At 38.2% G+C, this 13316-nt stretch overlaps 2 protein-coding genes and 1 pseudogene across 2 annotated transcripts in view; 2 read left to right on the top strand and 1 right to left on the bottom strand.

Moving 5' to 3' along the window:
- The window catches only part of LOC139465141 (uncharacterized), a 101112-nt gene that overhangs the window by 33041 nt on the left and 54755 nt on the right, over window positions 1–13316 (top strand). The window lies entirely within an intron of this gene.
- LOC139464866 (uncharacterized) lies at window positions 6131–8602 on the top strand (annotated as a pseudogene).
- LOC139464867 (uncharacterized) lies at window positions 7290–11685 on the bottom strand. The gene is made up of 4 exons (XM_071246424.1): window positions 11316–11685; window positions 10675–10905; window positions 10203–10344; window positions 7290–8264 (listed from the first exon to the last, which is right to left on the bottom strand). Exons 1-4 carry the CDS (start codon window positions 11603–11605, stop codon window positions 7464–7466), a joined length of 1464 nt encoding a protein of 487 aa, XP_071102525.1. The 5' UTR covers window positions 11606–11685; the 3' UTR covers window positions 7290–7463.

Here is a 13316-nt window from a genome sequence, read left to right as displayed (position 1 = left end):
ATACAAAAGCAGTACAGGACATCGTGGATAGGAACCTCTCCAAATCTACTGGGAGTTAAAATATTTCGACGTAAGCCATTGAAACATAAAAGAATACATAAACAAATAAAAAAAAATTCCTACGCAGATTCGATCAACATCAGCGAGAGTTACCTCCCTTACACCATTGCCATAATAGCAATGTAAAGCGTGACCAATGTGTCATCGCAAAAATTGGCAATAATATAACGAGATTGACCAAAATCTTAACATAAATTAAATATTTCGTTTTGTAAGATTTGAGATATGTTATACTAAATGGATATACGGAAATTTCATTTAAACACGACACCGTAATAATAACGAAATACTCCCACTTACCGTCACATTTGTACCCTGAACACGGCAATCTTTTCACTTCCAGAATGGCTTGGTTTCCGAGGTTTTGAACCCACGTTCGAAGAGCTTCCTGCTTTTCAACTGAATGAGAGACTGAGGTTCTTTTATGCCGAAGTCAGAAATGCTGAGGGAGAACTTTACTCAAAATCGAGTTTTGTTGGGTTACGTGCTGCCATACACAGGCACATCAGGGGGCCGCCATTTGAGCGCAGCATAAACATTATCCAAGACCGGGAATTTCACACTGCAAACTGCCGTCACTTTACTGTCAAACGCAGGTATTGAATCGCGAGATTTGCAGAATTACCGGCCACAAATCCGATGAATCGTTGAAGTCGTATTCCATTGACTCGTGCTCGTCTCAAAAACGACATTATTCGAACATTTTTCAGAGACAGGAGCAGCTCGCTAACGAACGTAATTTGGTACCTGTCATAGATACAAATATCCTGCCACTGTCCACTGCTCCCGTGAGTAATTTCCAGGTTAATTCTTCTGCTAATTTCCACGGCCTCTCTCACATATGTTATTCCACTGTAACAGTAAACAACTTTTTCAATCCCAGCTAAGCTGCATGTCTGAAATTTCGCACGTTTGACGTCTCTTGTCACCACCTCAGTTTCAGGCGAGTTGACACTATCTTGTACAGGGGCCAAACAGTATGTACGTCTTTTCTAATTTTGATTATTTGTATTTCATAGTTACGCACAACTACAAATTACAAGTAAGATGAGGAACTGTGATAAAGAATTGAATTTGTGATATTTCCTGTTGTTTGTTTATTTTCTGAGAAATGAGCTTGAACATGTGACCACCCCTTTCGTAAAATGGACCCTCATTATTGGAGTACCTCGAAACCATTGATCGGTTTCGCGGCACCCCATATCATGCATCTTTTCGAAGGTGAGCACGAGGAGACGTATTACTAACGACAGTTTTGTTGTGTCATGCGCTCAGTAAATTAGTTCCTCCTAAATATCGATTTAATTAACGTTCATGTTACAATGTCGATAAATATTTCGTTTTGTAAGATTTGCGTGATGTTATGCTGAATGGATGTACGGAAATTTTTCATTTGAACACTCCGCCTTACGGCGTCGTGTTCAAATGAAATTTCCGTACATCCATTCAGCATAACATCACGCAAATCTTACAAAACGAAATATTTATCTCCTAAATGAAACATTGGTTTACTGATGTCAGGGCGAACTAAATTTAGATTATTCAGAATTGTGTTCCTCAGAGCTGACGAGAAGACAAAATCTTATACTTCAAAAGTGATATCAAACTTAAGAGGCAATAAAAGTAATAAAATTATATGACTGGCCGTGGATCACTGTAAATCAATGATGACATCAGATGATTACACATTGCCTTATGTTTCGGCCATGGGAGCCCTGTCAATTTCCACTTATCAGAGGGGTACACAAAGTACGTGATCTGGACTACCAGTTGTCACGCTTCCAATTTGGGGAAGCTGAGTGCCTGAGTTGGTTAGATCGCTGACTGTGTGTGCTGGCGATTAAGTGCCTCACTCTGAGTGTGTGGAGTCGAATCCCGATAGAACTCAACCCCCAAAAGTACTAGAATTTGAACTTTACCAAGAAAGTGTTATCCCAAATAAATAATTTGTTACAGATGACATGAGATGTTCCCGAAAAGGAAACGCATGTTCTGCTCAACTAGTAGCACACACACAACTTACACCTAAGTACCCTCATGTTTTTTTTGTTCGTTGCCTAACTCGGCACCCACCCTGTAAGTAATTGGGTCTGGGTCGGACAATCCAGTGATGATACTTACTCTGACACGCAGTCAACCTTCTGACCGAGCCTGTCCTCATCTGCCTGTTTTGCTCGCTGACTGAATACCGTTGGAACTTATCTTAAAATGTATTGTATCATATTCTCTCTTTTCCTTAATAAACTCGACACTGCTTAGAGTAATTAGTTGCATTTCTGACAAATTGTTATTTTGATAAATAACATATTAAAGCAAACCTTCCTTCGACTGTACTCTGCCATGTTTTGTTTGTAGCAGAATCTTTTTAATTTGCACTTACTCTGTTCAGTACAATACTTCCAGGTGATAACTTGAAATAAGGTGCCCGACTCAATCTCATCAGTTTCTAAGATTCACACGCTGTTGATATTTTAGCTTGCAGCAAACTGACAGTTGACAGATAGCTGCGTGAATAATGAATGAACATTGATATATGGCAACGTCAAGTTTGTCTCATTCGTATTATTGGATTATCTGCTTTGTACAATATTTACACAAATTCCACTGTCCAAAACGCCTATGTCAGGCTATCTGACCTCTCAGTTCTTGAGAGACGCACGATTGACATTAACCCCATTAATTTCGATTGGCAAACTGATCATAAGTTAGAAGTACCACTGGAATGATTACAAAATACGTCTCAACAGTGGCCTGGCCTGTATGCTAGTGCAAATGATGTTGACGTTAGGGCACATTGAAGTATTTGTGATGAGGTATGGATTGTTTCGTTTTCGGGGGCATTGCTGGAATTTCTAATTAGATGGTGTTCAGCTCTGTGTTATAGATTCCAAATTTCAGTTAAAAAAGTTATTTCACGTACTCCTGGCAGTATAGTTTTGTGTGGACACTGTCAAGTCCGAATCCTTCCAGACCGAGGCATTTGTGCTGAGATCATGTAAATTGTATGACCTCCTTTGTGTTTGAGTCTTTCAAGAGTTGGAGATCCGGAGGGCCATGGCAGGACCTGGATCTTCTGATTCCTGAAAAATGCTGTTGTCTTGTGACTAAAGCTTTTACCTGGTTTGGACATGATTGTAATAAAATGTTGAATATGTTCCTATCAATATCGTTTAAGATAAAACACCATCACAGTATTATCTTATGAATAAAGTACATTTCTGAAGAAACCTTGGCCTTGGGAGGTTCAATTTGTTCTTTCATGAGGATAAGCAGCATGTTCCAAGTGAAGTATGCTGAATACCAATTAAGGAATTAATGTATCCTCAGTTAACATCAGCCTCTGACGATGACACACATTACACCTTATTGCAAATTGTTCATATGTTAAGTGGGCAATACTGATAGTTGTCATGTATGTAAGTGAGTGAGTGAATCCTTCTTTTACATTGTACCAAAGCAGAGTAATACTTCACGTTTCAAATGTGAGGAGAAACACTATATCCATTTCTTTTTTTAAGAACTGTCACAGAAGAAGGTCGGATGTGAGATTCTGTCACTTTGCATGAATGATGCGCCGTAATTGCCAGTGTCAGCATTCTTTTTACATCTTTTAAAACAGGACAGATATGTTTTTGTAATGTGGCTGTGAAGGTAATTGTATGTTTTCAAGGACATTCATGCAAAGCCATATTATATTAGTCTGCACTGCCCAAGCTTTCTTTGTGCAATGTGGGTATAAAAGCTGAAAATAGCATATCAATGGACGCTTTGCTAAGAAATCGTTTGATCGTTCCTTAAAAAAGGTGACTAATTTTATCAATTTGTGTATCCAATCTATTCCATTTGATAAGCGCCTCCGTGGTCTAGTGGTAGAGCGTCCACCCGGAGAGCGGAAGGTCCGGGGTTCGATCCCCGGCCGCGTCATACCAAAAGACGTTAAAAGATGGTACTTGTTGTGGCCCTGTCTGGCGCTCGGCATTAAGGGGCTAAAACAAGGACTGGTCGGCTCGGTGTAAGTATACTGTGTCTGAGTGGGGTATTCATGTTAAACTGCGGCATGGTATCTCAGTAAGCTAGCACTATAAATCGGCATCAGTCCGGACTAGTACAAGCAGCCGCACACACACACACACACACATACACACACACACACACACACGTGCATGCACGTTGCTATGTAAGTGCAATAATCTTGGACGCGACGTTAAACCCCATTTCACCTCACCATTTGATAACTGTTTCCTGTCCAGACACATGTACTTGAGATTGAATACATGAAGAATGATTAAAGTTATTATTCAACTATTGACGTGTCATTCTTGTATCTTTATGCCATTGCTGTTCTTAGTTTCTCTTGATGATTGAATGGTTTTTGTCGCTTTTAATATATTTATCAGCATGTTATGACGTTTTCGACAAACAATACAGAAACGCCGCATACGTAAATCTAGGAGACATTGCAAGTTTGTAGATTAACATGTATCCAAAAATTCCATAGTTGTTTATACCAGCTTATACAAGAAGTTTTTTCATGAAGGAAGGCCACATGGCCCAGAGTTCATTTACAGGAATAATAAATGGTATGCACATACAAGAAACGTTCATCTTTTTTGGCATTTGTATTTACATACGTAAATGTCTTTTTAAATATATTGACAGGTTTTTAATAGCACAATCATTTCTGGTAGATAGAAGACTGATACATTTTGGGACAGATGGTTGCCCAAGGTAACATTTGGGAGTTAAATTTTCTCTACTACTTTTATAAAAAGGACAAATCAACAAAAAATGTTATTCATTTTCTATTTCATAGCGTTTACATTTCATACATAAACTAAACGATGACTCTGTGGTTGTATTAAATCGGGTTTTCTGTACATTTAGATGATGTTTTAAACAACTGAATTTACATACAGCTCTAAGAAGATCTCTTTCACATGCTAAAGTAGACAGACATTTTTTTCTTGTCCGAGTAGTGATTTATAAAATGAATAAACATCAAGGAAAGAAGGATTTGTGATTTTTTAATGCCAGTTTTTAAATTCTATATCTTTATACGTTGTTTGAATATAACCATGAAGCTTTTCATATCGCCGCAATCCTGAGACAACCACACACATGAAAACCCAGTTTGAAACAATAATTGTCTTATATAAGAAACCACGTTCGTTTGACCATTTTCGTCAAATGCTTTTAACATATAGTTACAGGCATTGTTGTGTGATATATTGAAATCAAATCGAAATAAAATGTATCTTTCCAACACCAACAGCTACTGTAGATTATTGTTGTATTTTAGGTTTGATAGTAATATCTGCCCCTGTATTTTATTACATGGGTTGGGGCGGTAGGGTAGCCTTGTGGTTAAAGTGTTTGCTCGTCACGCCGCAAACCAGGTTCGATTCCTAAGAAAGGTCCAGTGTCCCTTGCCGTGATATTGCTGGAATATTGCTAAAAGCGACATAAACCATACTCACACTCTCGATACTATATGTGGTGTAGGGTAGCCTTGTGGTCAAACCGTTCGTTCGTCACGCCGAAGACCCGGTTCGATTCCTCACATGGGTACAATGCTGTGAAGCCCATTTCCAGTGTCCCTTGCCATGATATTTGGGATATTGCTACAAGCGGCGTAAAAACATACTCACTCTCTCATTACTACTTGTAGAATAGGGTAGACCTGTGGTCAAAGCGTCCCTCGCCATGCTGATCATGAAGGCCCGGGATCGATTCCCCACATGGGAACAAGATGTTAAAAAAACAAACGACCAAGCCCTTTCCAAACCCTCAAGAAATATGCGAAGTCAGTTCCTAGCCTCCCCTGCGGCGAAATCGCTGGAATATTGATAAAAGTGACAAAAAGTTAAACTCACACGTGTATATAAAAGTTCCAAAGCCCTTTCCATATTCATAACAAAATCTCTGCTGATAGCTGAGTTGACCCGTGAAAATCTGGGGTAGAATAGGTCTTCATCAATCCATGCTTGTCGTAAAAGGCGACAAACGGGATCGGGTAGCCAGGCTCGGTGCTTTACGCAATCGTTCTATCGGCCAACATATCCAGAAAAAAATGGTAAAGAGGTGCAGTCACGGTCTGTGCAATAGTGATGACAGGTATCCTGAACGACTTGAAGGCGGTGTCAAGTTCATACCGTTTCCAAAACCGAAGACTGACTACGAGAAGTGCCTACGGTGGATAAAACTTTGTGGGCGACCGCATAATCAGCTCAATCCGTCAAACATCAACTGCAATAGATATGTTTGCACAAAGGTACATTTCCCGTACATTTAATCAATTTTATAGTTGGATACGTCATTTTGTTTGGCAGCGATCAGTTTTCCTATTACCATTGGCCAAGTAGTGAATATAAATTAGCTGGGTTGGTAATCGTCGAACAGATGTATAAAGATCTATGTATATAAAGATTTCACAAACTTATTGAAAACTTTTGAATTCATTGTGTTTATATACATTATACATCGGTTTATCCACATAATAGAGGTTTTTATGTTAAATTTGATTTTCAGCACTTCGTCAACAATTTTCCAAGTGAGCAACATCCAGACCCATTACCTGCCAATCACTTTGACAAGGCTGGACTGAGTAGGAAGCCCCCTACAAAAAGAAAGCCCACTGATGATGGAACTCAGAGGTTTGTGTACACTGTAAGAAGCCATTGATTGGTTTTTTACAATTTGTTTATCAATTGACATGATCAAATACTTTGTAAAATTTCTACAGTTGATTCAGTTGTTCCATCTTGTTCACATAAGTTCGTAAATAAGATTTTCTGATCTTGTAATGAATACTGCCCAGGGGAAATGTATGTTGTTAATTTGGATGAAATAAAAATAAATGAGTTCTGCATGGAACAAACAATAAATAGGGTAGGTAGGTATGGCTTTTGTTCTTTAAATTGTTTGTTCATTTAATAAAAGTTTGATAACGATATTGGCTAATGTGAAAATTCAGTGTTAGCCAAAAAGTTGGAGAGATTGGAAGGTAATACAAGTTGAGATAGCACATGAGGAAATTTATTAGATGTGTTGAGTGTCTCATTAACACCCAGTATGATGTGAAATTGTTTGATAAGGTAATGTATGCATCCAGTCAGCACCTATATGGGTCACACTTTATCCTCTTTTGCTATTAAACATTGTTATATGACACTCATGCATATTATACTGTATGAACTCAAATAACAGACACACAAATATTTGATATTGGTTTAATTTTATCTTCTCAAACAACAATCAATAGTAACTTTGTAAAAGTTTATAGTTTCAAATATTATTGCAGATTGGAGCCAACAGAAAAGATAGCTAAATCTGACAACCCATCTTTACCTTCTGCCACTGCTGTTCATACAAGTTCAAACGTGACAACAGATTGTCAGACTGACTCATGCTGTAAGTGTACACACATTCTGAGAACTTGGCAAACACAGTACTGGTTTAACATGCTGAAAGTAAAAAGCACTCAATTCATCCAACATTTGTTGCATAAACACAGGAAGAGGAAAAATTCTTTGTATGAACAGGTCTTTTTTTGTGAAAACAACAAAGTCACAAAAGGCAGCACCTGAAATCATGAGTTGTCCTTGAACTTGATAAAAATATTCATGATTATGGGGAGCTTTCTTGATTGAAATTATCCCATCTGTATTTTGCAAGCAGAACTTTGGCAATAAACAGCAGGCATCACTGATGGACATGTCTCGGGCTGAGTATGGACATTTTACTTCTATGATGCCTGTAATACCATCTTCACACACCTTCCCATCTGGTGTAGCTCCTAGAAATGGAAACTTTCTGTTCACTACAAGACCACAATCATGAACATGATTACCTGACTGCTTAATGTATTTTTCAATAGCTTGTCTTTCATTACTTTTGCCATAGCTGGTTGCAGCAGATGTGAAAGCCTTTTCATTTATGATATTGTTGATGAACTTTTCTGTGATGGTTTTTCTTTTGAGTATGATCCCAAATGTGGATGCTGTCAGCCTGTGTTTCCTGGCTTGAAACCATATCTGACTGTTGGTCTGGTCCCTTGTTAGTTGCTCTAACTGTTCACATTGCTCCTGTGTCATATCCTCGATGTGGTACTCTGCTCCAAGGGTCACTGTGGCGGCCTGGGGAAAAGCTAGATTGCCACATCTAGTGCCAACAGATTTTATTGGCTCAGTCTCAAAAAACTTTGCCTGAAATAAAAAGCAAACTGACATGAGATCAAATTAACAATGTTTATTTGTCATTACATTATAACATCAATTTGTATTTGGCAGAATTGATTTCCTTTTACTTTTAAATGTTTCAGGGATCGACCCAATGGATATGATAGCACTTATTGCAGAGAATGAGAGCCTGAAGAGAGATCTGTCAACATGCAGTTTGGAGCTTATAGATGTCTTGAGAAAGCTGAAAGATACTGAAGAGGAATGTGAACATCTAAAAAAGCAAAAAACATTTACTTTTTCGATTGATGTTATATTGGAAGATGCTAAGCTTATTAAGTACTACACAGGCTTTAACAAAGAAACCTTCATTGCCATATATAGGTATTTAGTTCCAGATCCTCATTCATGTCCTCTTAGGTATCTTGGGAAAGGAAAATTGTCCAAAATTAGGAAACTTTCCCTTGAAAATCAGTTGTTTTTGACGCTTTGCAAACTGAGGAATAATTTTCACTTGCAGGATTTGGCTTTTAGATTTGCAATTACTCAGCAAGTTGCAGGGGTTATCTTCAATTCCTGGATAAATTACATGTTTCTCAGGTTTGGTGAGGTAAGCATCTGGCCCCACAGAGATGTCTTGTATGAAAGGATGCCAGAGGACTATAGGAAAGATTTTCCAAGTACATTTCCTATTGTTGACTGCACAGAAATTAGAATTGAAAAACCATCTTCACTAAATACGCAAACTCAAACGTACAGCAATTACAAGTCCACTAACACATTGAAGGCATTAGTGGCTGTAGATCCGAGAGGCTCAGTTATTTTTATTTCTATGCTGTTCTCAGGGGCAATGTCAGACAAAGAAATATTTAAGCAGTCAGGTTTTCAGTCAACACTGATTGATCTTATTGAGATTGGTTATCTGGAGGAGGGAGATGGAATTATGGCAGATAAGGGGTTTGATATTGAAGCAGAAGTAGAGAAAACAGGGCTTCGACTGAATATACCACCATTTGCTAAATCTGGTGTACAGATGAGCCAAAAAGATGTCACCTTCACTCAGAAGATTGCTGGGCACAGAGTACATGTCGAAAGAGCTATACGCAGAATCAAAAGTTTCAAGATTCTCAGTGGCCGCATTCAGCTATCAATGTTGTCTTCAATTGATCAAATTTGGTATGTTTGCTCTTTTCTGACAAATTTCATGCCTCCTTGTATCAGAAAGAAGTAAATTGAGACACAGTACATGTAGTTGTTTTTGCAACACTGCAAAATTCTTTTTAGACCTATCATGTTATCAGGCTAAATTTGTGTTTGTACTGCATACCAAGGTTCTGCTGTCACATGTTTGTTAGCATTGTTTGAGCTTGGGCCAAAGGTCAGATTCACAGGTAGCAATGTAAAATTACATCGTTTACATAATAATAACAGTACCATATTGAATTCAAACATAATCATGATAATACTTTTGTCAAAACTGAACCACTTGAACTATAATTTTATGTGACCTGTCACCTATTCAATTACATGAAGTGATTTTAATCCAAACTTCCTTTCGCCCAAACACATGAAGTAATCTTAATTCCAGCTTTTCTTTGCTAGATAGGATATTGTCCCTGATTTGACCTGAGCTTATAAACATGTAGCTTTAGCCCTATTTACCATGTCTTACTGTTACTATAGTGTTAAAACATGACAGTGTACAATGGGACCTTGATAATGGTCACACCATGTGAAAAACATCCTCCAGTAATAATGATATAGAGTAAAATTACTGTACAAAATTCTGAATTGCTGTATTAGGAGTTTCACTATAATAGCATCCTCAATATCTACGGTGGCTACCCCTTAACAAACATGTTAAGGTTGGATATATCCAGTCATTTCCCATTGAGTTACAACATGCTTGGCAGGTAAAGGCTGTGGTCAAATTCTAACAAACACTAAAACCATTGCTAAACTTACATGCGTTGACAAGCCACTGTCAACAGGGACTGGTCCCACATGAGTGTGCACAGTTTTAGAGGGGTTGCAGACGAGGTATCCAATGGGAAGGTGTTTTAGGCCTTGAAGATGTTCAACATCTGCTTCCTCGACCCGTACATTTCTGTAAAATGTAATTGTCTATCTCACTTTCTTAATCCAGAGAACTTATTGTGAAAACGTGAAAGCTCACTTCCTTGTTGAAGTTTATCCTGTTGATGAATTCAAATGTGTCTTGTTGAAATGTAATACATTTAAGAGTGATAAACATGATAATTATGGCATCTATTTCCATTGAACATGATGATTATCATTTAGTTTATATCAATGTATATTTAGTTATGTTAATGTTTATGATACATGTGATACCAGTGAACTTTATGTATACATTTGTTTGCTTTGAGTGAAATAAGGAAAGCATAATTCATGAAATAAATCAGAATAAATCAAGTACCTGCATTCTGTCAATGTATTAGTAACTGGTTTCTTTTTCCTGTCTGGTTTGGGGTTGACAAAAACTAAATGTGGTACATCGCCTGCTTCAACTTTGGTACACCGAGGTTTGCTCCACTGTTCTGGAAGTGATGTACTGGACAGCTTTGATGGAACCTCAGTGAAACCCATCAACTGCCATTGCTGCAGTGCTATGATGAATCCAATGACATGGGAACATGATCCACTAGCTCTGAAAAATTTAGTGAAATTCAAAATTGATGCTAAATTAAATTGCAAGTTTTTATAATCCATACAAATAAAACATTAAAAAGTTAGTTGCATATTTGACAAATATATCAGATGTTAATATTGATCTTTTTTAACAGGTGATAAGGTGTTTTTTGTATGGAGTCCAGTACTGTAAATTAACACACAATAACTTTTCTTTCGTCAGGAGATTTGAGTGAAATGTCTTTACATAAATTTATTATCATGATCATTACCTCTGGATGTAACTATTATCCTGTTAGCCTCAGTATATTGAACGAATGTATCACGAAATTAGGGAACATGATACGTTTGTATCAACAATAAATATTACGGGATAATGCATCTTGTCAACAGTAATGAGACAAACCTGGTTGTCAACGGTCAACTTACCCTGCTTGACATGAACAATAGGCATAGGAAATTTCTTCAGGCTTGATGTCAACATGAACAGCATGGGGCGGCTCGTTTTTCTTCATACTGCGATAGCACTTGGCACTACTGACGATGGTGTCATTCTCTCCGTAAGTCATGCTTACTGAATGGAAGTACCCCTCACTAAAAAACTTAAACCCTTGCTGTTTACTTTTCATTGAAAATGACACCTGTTTCATAAAAGAAGTCGACAAATCAGCCTGTAAATCCGCCAACGAAGCTCTCCGAGTTTGACAAGAGGCAGCCATGTTGTTTATAAGTTTGTCTAAGGAAGTGGCGGAAAGGTCGTGACCTCTTTGAAGGCGTGGCTTAAGGTGCCATACGGAGAGGTCAATTCCAAACCATTAGTTTATTTCGCCACTAATGGATTCAATATACGAACACGGTTGTGTTCTACGGGATGTAGGGAATTCAAACGAGAAACGCCAGAGAATAATCAGTCTGCTGAAACAAATTCCATTGGGCGTAAAAGATAAAATAGTGATACTAATTATAAATGGATAACTGCATACACGGACATTTCTACATATCCGAACCTGAACTTTCATGCGTGTGTTTCGCAAATAAGAGGCTAAATTGTTAAACTTTGTTTTGTATGCTTCTTCAGAAATCAACCTTAGAAATAGAAAAATAACCACAGTCTCCTCTATCCCAGTGGTACAGCAGTGGAATACATGTCTGCGGTTGTGACCTATACATATATTTATCATTAAGGAAATGAAAATATTTGTCACCATACAATAAACCTTATGAAACTCACATCAATAAGGTTGCAGACAAAAGTCAGTCATTTATCATGCATAGGGTTTTTGATTCGTTATTCCGTCTGGCACGTCTTGTCCGGGGATTCAGACATTATTACACTTTAGCGTGTACGTGTCAGCCAGGGTGAAAGGAAAGGACACAAAACTATTCCACAGGATCAACAACACCTCAGTGAGACGTGTTCACGATACCTCTGGTACAGACCTCACGTCCATAATGCAAATAAAAGTAATAAATCATATTTGCGTGCGGATCATTGAAACCGCTCAAGGTTCATGGAAATGATTGAAGATATTAGAAGTCAGAGGTCTTAGTTAAGGCTGTCGCCCTCTAGCTTGTATGAGTGAGTGAGTGAGTATGGTTTTACGCCGCTTTTAGCAATATTCCAGCAATATCACCGCGGGGGGGGGGGGCACCAGAAATGGGCTTCACACATTGTACTAATGTCGGGAATCGAACCCGGGTCTTCGGCGTGACGAGCGAACGCTTTAACCACTAGGCTACCCGACCGCCACCTAGCTTGTATGATGAGCATGAGGCTTTATGTGCTTTATGAGTGCATATGAATGTCCCATCGTTCTTTATGTTTATCTTGATATAAACTGCCAGGCAAAAGAAAGTATACACACCTGTTGATGGTGGCTTGAATGAAACAAACAAGAAATTGTTATTCGATGGTGATGTTTTTCATACAGGCATCACAGTTGTGTTTTTGACCTTAAGTTTGCAGTTTACCGGCGACTGTTTTCAGCCTTGTAGCGTTTTTCATTACGTTTGAAATTCTTCAAGCGTATACTTTCTTTTGCCCGGTTGCTTAATGATATTAGAAGTAATGTATGTTGTTTTCTAAACCGCACATTGTACTAATGTGCCTTCATATATTACATCTCTGTAAAGACTGTTGCATTCATGTATAACAATTACATCTGTGAGTGAGAGAGTATGGTTTTACGCCGTTGTTAGCAATATTCCAGCAATATCACGGCGGGAGACACCTAAAATGGGTTTCACACATTGTGCTCATGTCGGGAATCGAACCCGGGTTTTCGGCGTGACGATCGAACGCTTTAACCACTAGGCTACCCGACCGCGCCTTTACATCTGTGATAAGACTGTTACATTCATATACTACATCTATGACAAGACTGTTACATTCATATATTACATCTATGACAAGACTTTTACATTTATATA

The sequence above is a fragment of the Haliotis cracherodii genome, unplaced genomic scaffold, assembly GCF_022045235.1.
Source record: "Haliotis cracherodii isolate W230 unplaced genomic scaffold, xgHalCrac1.p SCAF_17, whole genome shotgun sequence".
NCBI classification, from domain to species: Eukaryota; Metazoa; Mollusca; class Gastropoda; order Lepetellida; family Haliotidae; genus Haliotis; species Haliotis cracherodii.
Note: the sequence above shows the minus strand (reverse complement) of the source record. Positions and strands in the feature narration are given on the sequence as shown.